The 8,422-nt window shown below is 47.2% G+C and overlaps 1 protein-coding gene across 1 annotated transcript in view; it reads left to right on the forward strand.

Annotated features, from left to right (window-relative positions):
* The window catches only part of LOC143974669 (uncharacterized), a 40,590-nt gene extending 35,781 nt beyond the window's left edge, over nucleotides 1–4,809 (forward strand). Inside the window, exon 5 of the mRNA XM_077476281.1 lies at nucleotides 4,711–4,809. Within this exon, the coding sequence (XP_077332407.1) occupies nucleotides 4,711–4,756 (46 nt within the window). The 3' untranslated portion in view covers nucleotides 4,757–4,809. The remainder of the gene's footprint in view (nucleotides 1–4,710) is intronic.
* Nucleotides 4,810–8,422: the final 3,613 nt, after the last annotated feature.

Genomic DNA, 8,422 nt, shown 5'->3' on the forward strand with positions numbered 1-8,422 from the left:
CATTGAACTAAAAAAGGCTGTCATTTAACAAAATAGGTAAAAAGCCAAGGTGGGTGAATACTTTTGCAAGACACAATATCTCAATCTTGGATGGACTTTTACGTCTTATGCCATTCATCATTATATTTTCAAGTTTGGATAGGCTTATAACAAAACTGATGTGAAAAATATAAGCATGTCATTGTGGTAGTTTTCTGATATTCTGCCACCATTGTACAATACTGTGTGTTGTTTTTTATTTTTATTTTTTTAGTGCCCTTTTTATCTGTGTATACTCCCTATGTTGGTTTTTTTTTTTTTTTTCCTGTGTGCTCTGCTTTTCTCCCACAACCTACACCCATTCTGGTAAATTGAAGAGCACCTCTAAAAACATTCTTGCCAATGATGGTTTCCCCTAAAAGTATGAGTTTTCATCTCGATCCTGGCTTCTTTAGCCCTTTTCACATGAGGTGGACTCCGGCTGCGATCCGCTTGCTCAGGGAATCCCTGCTGAACTGGCGAATTACAGGTCCAAGTTCACTCTGCCTATACAGAGGGGATGTGGACAAAGCTCGCTCTCCAATCAACCGACTGCCATCTAATCCACGGGACGGAGGGCTGTCTGTTTTTAGTGGATCAGATTGAATGTAGGGGGATGTAAACAGACACATGTCCGTTTACACCCACCGCTCCATAGAGCAGAATGGTGGTTCCTATCGGGTCTGCCTGTACGTTTTTCAGATCGGCCCTACCTGGTGAGTCAAGTATACAGGGTGGGAGTTTAGACATCGGCTGCATGCTTGATTCAGAGCACTCATTAGGGCGCTCATTACCCTTTTAAATCCTTTCATATTAAAGAGCTGTAATAACTTATGTAGTGCTAGGCTAACCTGGCTGTAGTCAGAATTTTTTTATCATAATCTGGCCAGTTTCAAGCCGGTACTTCAGACAGGAAGGATAAGCGTCAAGCCAGCGTCAAGAGTGGAACCTCCTGCTGCCTAATGGTACAGTTTCCTAAAGCCTAGGTGAACTATTAAGAAATATTAACCATGCATAGAAAACCCAATATTGCTGGAATTTTTGGAAAAACTGAATAGACCTAAGACCGATGACCGTTTTCCTAACTTGCCTGTAAATATGTGTGTGTGTTTGTCCATGTATGTATACAGTATATACTTTCTGTACATTGCTTTTTAAAAGTGGGTGCGCACTGTTATGTGCTTTCTTTCTTTCTCTCTTTTTTTTTTTTTTTTTTATCAGTCCACTGGCTGAACAAAAAAAAAAAGATTTCTGAATACGCACACGCAATATGACTGCAATAATTGGCCCTGCTGGGACATTGTATGTTGATAGCGGGGACTGTCAGAATACACTGATCAGAGCTGCAGTCAGTTGGCTGCAAGCTACTGATCGAACAAGGTTTTCCAACTGTCCTGTTCAACAGAAGACAATCTAACAATCACAAAAAACATTCTGTAATCTAATGTTGTTAAAAATGACATGTCCTTTCCAATCTGCGGAGCTGTAATTTCCTATAAAATTACATGCAATATGGCAACCTGGAGACATCCTGTACAAAGTTGATGTTCGGAACGCTGCCAAAATAGATTTCCTACTTGTGTAATTGATTCAATTTTGCTAGAAGTTCCCATCAAGATACAAGTCAGATTTTTAGACATCCCTTTTAGACATGGGTTCATCTCTTCTAAAGGGATGCAGACCCTGCAGCTTTCCACATTAGAACGCAAAGTGTATCAGCTGATTATGATGAACCAGTCATCCCCTTCAGAAAATGACCATGCTATCAGTCTTGTAAAACAAAGAGTTACTGTATTTCTTCACTGCAACAAAAGGTAGGAATCTGCTACAACATTTGTTAAAATCCTTGCAAGTTACATTGATCATCTAGAGCAGGGGTACTGAATTAAAATTCAGAGGTCTGGTTGGTAACATTTTCTTTCTGCAGAGGCCTGAATCTCATTTTTCTTATGACTCAGGTCTTTCACGTCACAGCCCCTTTACATTAGTGTCCTAAGTCCCCCTTTTCTCATCACAGCCCCCCTTACATCACAACCCCATTTCACATCAGAGCCCCCCAACATTACAGTCCCTCTTGCAATCACAACCCCCTACATCACAACTCGCCCCCCCCCTGACATCGCAGCCCTCCTCCTCACATCACAATCCATTCACACAAAAGCCCACCCCCCACATCATAGCTCCCCCCTCACATTGCAGCCCTCCATATCACAGCTCTCCCATATCACAGCCCCCCTCTCACATCAAAGCCGGCCCATAGAATAGCTCCCCTTCACATCACAGCCTCCATAACACAGCTCCCCCCTTAAATCACAACTCCCCCATATCACAGCCCCCTCTCACATCACAGCTGGCCCATAGAATAGCTCCCCCTCACATCACAGCCCTCCATATCGCATCTCCCCCTCTCACATCACAGCCCTCCATATCACAGCCAGCCCATAGAATAGCTCCCCCTCACATCACAGCCCCCCATATCACAGCCTCCTCTCACATCACAGCCTGCCCATAACATAACGCCCCCATATCACAGCCCCACCCCCCATATCACACCACAGCCCTCCTCACAAACCCTTCATATCACAGCCCCCATATCATAGCTCCCCCTTACATCCACAGCCCCGTCTCACATCACAGCCCCCCCATATCACATCTCCCCCTTCTCACATCACAGCTCCCCCTTTCTCACATCACAGCCCCCCCCCCCCCCATTTTTATCACCGATCCCCCTCACATTACAACCATCCAGTATTACAGAGAGCGATATCACCACTCCAGGTAGGTCAAGCGACAGTAGAAAACCTGCTCATACAGCTTGGAAGCCCAGGTGTCGGCAATGCATATAGCAATCAAAAACAGGAAGAAGATCTGGACAGCCGCACTCAAAAAACTTTTTTTGCCTTTTATTCAAAAATTCTTGTGGACAAAAATACAAGCCACAGCAGGAACAGATAGGAGCTAACACGTTTCACACTTCAATGTATTACTAAGCACTACATTGAAGTGTAAAACGTGTTAGCTCTTGTCTGTTCCTGCTGTGGCCTGCATTTTTGTTAACAAGAATTTTTGAATAAAAGTCACAAAAACATTTTTGGAGTGCGGCTGTCCAGATCTTCTTCCTGTTTTTAATCCAGTATTACAGGTTTCCCCTCTCACAGTCACTCATATCAACAGCTCACCCCTCACGTGTCCCCCCACCCCATTTCACAGCTCCCCCCCTCTCACTTCATAGCCCTCCATATCACAGCTCCCATCTCTGACATCACAGCCCCTCCCCATAATCTTCCCCCTACCTTAACTCAGTGTTGTAGAGAGTGGCGGGTTGTATGTACTACTCTTTTGGGTGTGCTTGTCTGCCGGTAGGCTCTGTGCCTCCTGCCCTCCTCCTTGCTGTGGGTTCAGCGGCAGAAGAGTTGGGCAGCAGCCGCTCCCCCTGTAGACCTTCCGTTCCTCCCGCCCGCTCTGCAGCAGCAACAGGCGGGTGCATGGGAGCGGGGGTCCACGTCCACCCTGCCATGCCTCCTGCCCTCTACAGGGCTGTGATCCTTAACAGCTGCAGCGGTGGAAGGATAGGAGTCTGCTCAGGCTGCTGAGTAGTGCGGCCATGGACCGGATTGAACTGTCACTCGATCCATGTCCGGCTGCAGTCCACCCTTTAGTGATGCCTGATCTAGAGGAATTTGATTCTCTTTAACATAAGTGGAGTTACTTTTTAAAGGTGAACACAATACACAACTTAAATACAAGAGGCACGTGTATTCTTGCTTGAATTTGGGTGTGTTCTATATTTCTTACAGATCTGTGCAGTAAGCCAGTGTGACGCTTTCTCTGTGTATGCGCTTCCTGTAATCAACTGATCACTGCTGTCTTCTCCTTGTGTAGAGTTAACTGGTCTTGTATCAAACCCTGTAGTTTTTTTGTAGGTAGCCCATACTATTGCATAAGGCTACCTTCTACTTCAACAAGGTTATAAGTGGGATTGCAAAGGTATTTGGTGCTCGCAACATACAGTGTATATATATATATATATATATATATATATATATATATATATATATATTATTATTATTATTTTTTGTGGCTATTGAGAAATATATATTTAAATTATGTTCCCAGAGTTGAGCTTGGTCTCTGTTACCTTATGTTTCTAGAATGAGCATCTGGTTAGGACACACACTGATGCCGCGTACACACGACTGAATTGTCAGACTTAGTCCGTCGGACTACAGTACGCCGGACAATTCGATCGTGTGTGGGCTCCAGCAGACTTTTTCATCGTAAAGTCCGGCGGACTTAGAAAGTAGTTTTGACTCAAAATTTGTCCGCCGGACAATCCGTTCGTCAGTGTGCTAAGCGTACTAAGAATGACGCATGCTCTGAAGCAAGTACGAGAAGGAAGCTATTGGCTACTGTCTATTGAACTTCCTTTTTCTAGTCCCATCGTACGTGCTGTACGTCATCACGTTAGAAATCGCCGGACTTTTGGAGTGTCCGTGTGTGGCCAAGTCTGTTCGTTATAAAGTCCGGCGGATTGTTTGCTGGATTTTTTGCTGGACAATTCGATCGTGTGTATGTGGCATTACCTGCTCTTATGATGTTTAGGACAGGCCAGAGAGGTTCACTTTGAAGGAACACTATATTTGAATGCTTAGAAATATTTTACTCATGCGTGTATATATTTTTTTTCTGCAGATATCAGAGGAGGAAAGTGAAGACTTATCAAGTAGATCATAATTGACAGTGGTTCCTAAAGTCACAAGAAACCTTTATTAATAAACGGATTGTAAATAATTAGTTGTTTGCCATTAATCACATTTAGACTTTTCTAATATCTTCATTCTAGTTAACAAAGTGCATTAAAATCAAAGATATTCATTTATCTGTCATTAAAACAATGTATCAGTAAAAACAACTAGACCTTTCTTTAGATGCTCATATATTTAAATTCTAGGTAATTCTAGTACTTTACAGTTAATGGAGTACTGGAGAGATCGCTAATACATTTCTAAATGCGTTTCACATAACATCGTCCGCTTCATCTGTATAAGTGACAAAATGAGTGTCCAAATCTACATTGTGGTTGTAAAGGCTCAAGGTTTTTTATCTTCATGCATTCTATGCATGACAATTAAAACCTTCTGTGTGCAGCAGCGCCCCCCCCCCCAATACTTACCCGATCCTTCTCAATCCTTCAATGTGCATGAGAGCAGCATCTCTCCTCGGTCACTTCCTCCTCACTGGCTTCCCAATCACAGCCACTGAACCAATAACGAGGGGCATTAGACAGGAGGGAAAGGCCAGGAGCGCCAACAGGGGAGCCGAGAAGAGGAGGATTGAGGCTGCTCAGTGCAAAACTACCGCACAGAGCAGGTACGTTTAACATGGTTATTTAAAATAAATACTGCCTTTAATATATTAATCAATAGCATGTCATTACAAAAGAACGGAAGGGTTTTTTCTCTTATGTTCACAGACTGACACAGCTCCTCTCTTAGCCATTGGGTTGTTGCGCCACCTTTAGGAGAAGACTAGGCATAACATTATGAAAAACACAGAACTTTTAGTTCTGCCCCAAGGGCGGTCCCTTAGGTAACAACCCCCCAGCCTGCCATGCAGCCATCCGTTTTATTCTGCCTAGTGAAGGAGAAGGACCTAGGAACCCTGACGGGGCCATCTGTCCATGTTTTTTCTGCAGAAGCTTTGCTTTTTGTGCAAGATGAAAGATCTTGTGATCTGCTATCAACAGCCGGCTGGGTGACAGGCTGGACACCCTTATCCTTGTAGTCTCTCCAGCCTTGGCAGCGAGCGTGTGCAGGTCAGAGCTACGCGATTGGCCGGCCATGACATACCTCAGCTCCAGAGGTGGTTGTGTGCTTTTATGCTCCGGGGTGCACATATGACCGGGCTACTGATGTCTGCATCACAGTGCGCTGAGGCCAACAGCCACTCCATACTGATCGGAGAGTGGGTCTGTGATGGAATGTCTCCCAGCTCTTCAGGACTGCCAAGTACAGCTCTCCCTGCCTCGGTGGGGCTGAGCAGCTGGGCATTGCCTGGCAGGTTGATTCGGGGGTCCCTCACCTCCCTCTCTTCTCTCCCTGTCCCTATCTTCCCTCCCCCCCTCCCTGTGGGGGATGCTGTATGTGGCTGCTGAGTGGTGTGTGTGTGTGTGTGTCATGTGCAGGGGCTCTCACCTGAGGGGGGCTGCGCTGGCTGGCTGGCTGTGCCCTGAGGTGGTTTTTTTTTCTCTCCCTGGGGGTGTCTGTTGAGGCTGTGTCTGTAATCCCTGCAGCACTGATTACGGCCATTTTCTGCCACTGTTCCTCAAGGTTTTCAGTGTTCAGCGGCCCTCTTATGTGAGGCCAAGGAACAGCATGCTCTCCTGTAATTGGCGCCCATTTTCCCTGTGATTTTGTCCTTTATACTGGACACTGGCGGACATTTTCTTGAAGCCTGAGCCTGTTTTCCATCAGTCTCTAGGAACAGCATGCTTTCCTGTAGTCCGGCGGCCATTTTCCCAGTGCTTTATGTCCTTATGCTGGACACTTGCCGGACATTTTCTTTGAGCCCGGACACATTGCAGATCGGTTTCAGCGCCATAAGCAGCAGCTTTGGATGATACAGTGGGAATTCCTCTGCACCTGGGAACTGACAGAGAACACAGGCACTACTTGAACCAGTCAGGGTGGTGAGTCCTGTGGGAAAGATCCCCTCAGCCAGCAGCAGTTAGGAGGGTGGGACCATCACTGTCCTAAGTCCCCTTCAGGTGGCAGACAGGGTAGGGTCAGCATGGCTTCAGAAACTGGTGTTTCTTCCCCCGAAATCCAGGTAGTTGCAACCGGTTCGCCTGCAGAATGCACAGTGCCCCTGGACGCTTTGTCGGTGGTCCTCAATTCATTCGTTGCCAAGATGGAGGCGGTGCGTGGGCACAAAGGTGCTAAAAAGTAGCACCTGCTCCCCCTCTGGGGAGAGCTCTGACGCAGACTCGGGCCCTGCTGAGGCTGGTGACCCCTGCTCTCTCGTTTCAGATGACGCTGACCAGGACCATTCGGACAGTGAGGATGAGTCCCCGTTCGGGTTCCGTGCGCAATAAAGCGCTTGTTGGAGCACTTATCACAGCTGTGCGTGATACCCTGAAGATTCAGGAGCCAGCAGATCCCTCTGCTGATGTAGCGGCCCCTTTTGGGTCCCGTAAGCCAGTCCGTTCACCTAAGGTGTTCCTGTATCCGACTTATTTTGACAAGTTCATTTACAAGGAATTGGGTCGACCGCAACGGACCTTTTCGGTCCCCAAATAAATGGCGGTGCAATACCCTGTTGAGGAGAACCTTCTCAAGAAGTGGTCGGTTCCTCCGGTCGTGGACCCCCCAGTATCCAGGTTAAACAAAGTAACTTCAATCCCAGTAGAGGGGACTCCTGGATTTAAGGATCCCAGGGACAGGAAGGCCAAGGCAGTGGCTCGTTCCTTGTTTACGATTGTGGGATCAACCATGCGAACAGTACTGGCATCTGCACTTGTGTCGCAGACACTAACTGAGTGGGGAAAACCGTTGCACCACGAATTGGGAGAATGACAGGCTTCTCCTGTCTGCTTGGAACTAGCAGATCAACTAGTGCAAGGCCTTAAGTACGTTTGTGACGTGGCCCTGGATACTCTTACCCTGTTATCCAGGGCTTCAGTGTCAGCAGTGGTGCTGAGATGCCTGATTTGGTTAAAATGCTGGTCTGCTGACCAGGCATCCAAAAAAGCCCTGACGGATCTGACCCTTCCTTGGCAACCGGCTCTTTGGATGACATTATTAAAAATGCCACAGGTGGTAAGAGTACACTACTCCCACAGGCCAGGAAGGCTAAGGAGCCACGCTGTAGGCAAGGGCCCTCATTTTCCGCTCACAAGCGGCTTTTTCGTCCGTCCGGAGCTTCGGCCAAGTGTCCTCAGCCCGACAGGACGACCTCTGAAGGACCAAAGCATCCCTGGAACCACAAGGCTGCGAGCAAAAGTGCTACCACATGAAGGTTTTCCCCCACCCGCAACTCAGGTGGGGGGGTCGCCTTTGGGAGTTTTCAGCCCGGTGGGCTTCTCGGCTGTCCGACCAATGGGTCTGCGATCTAATTTCCTCTGGCTACAAGATAGCGTTCCTCTCTTGGCCGCAAAACAGATTCTTCCCCTCCAGCATACCCGTACTCCTGGCTTGCCGAGAGGCCCTTTTGGGGGCGGTAAGGGACCTGCTGAGTCGTGGGGTGGTACCTGTTCCGGACTCGGAATTTATCCAGGGGTTCTACTCAAACCTGTTTGTAGTCCCCAAGAAGGAAGGGGTACATCCAATCTTGGATCTAAAGGCCCTCAATTACTTAGTGAAAGTACAGAGGTTCAGAATGGAATTGGTTCGCTCAGTAGTCGCTG

This window comes from Lithobates pipiens, unplaced genomic scaffold, assembly GCF_037356315.1.
Source record: "Lithobates pipiens isolate NorthernLeopardFrog02 unplaced genomic scaffold, aLitPip1_a1.2 Scaffold_13, whole genome shotgun sequence".
Lineage (NCBI taxonomy): Eukaryota > Metazoa > Chordata > Amphibia > Anura > Ranidae > Lithobates > Lithobates pipiens.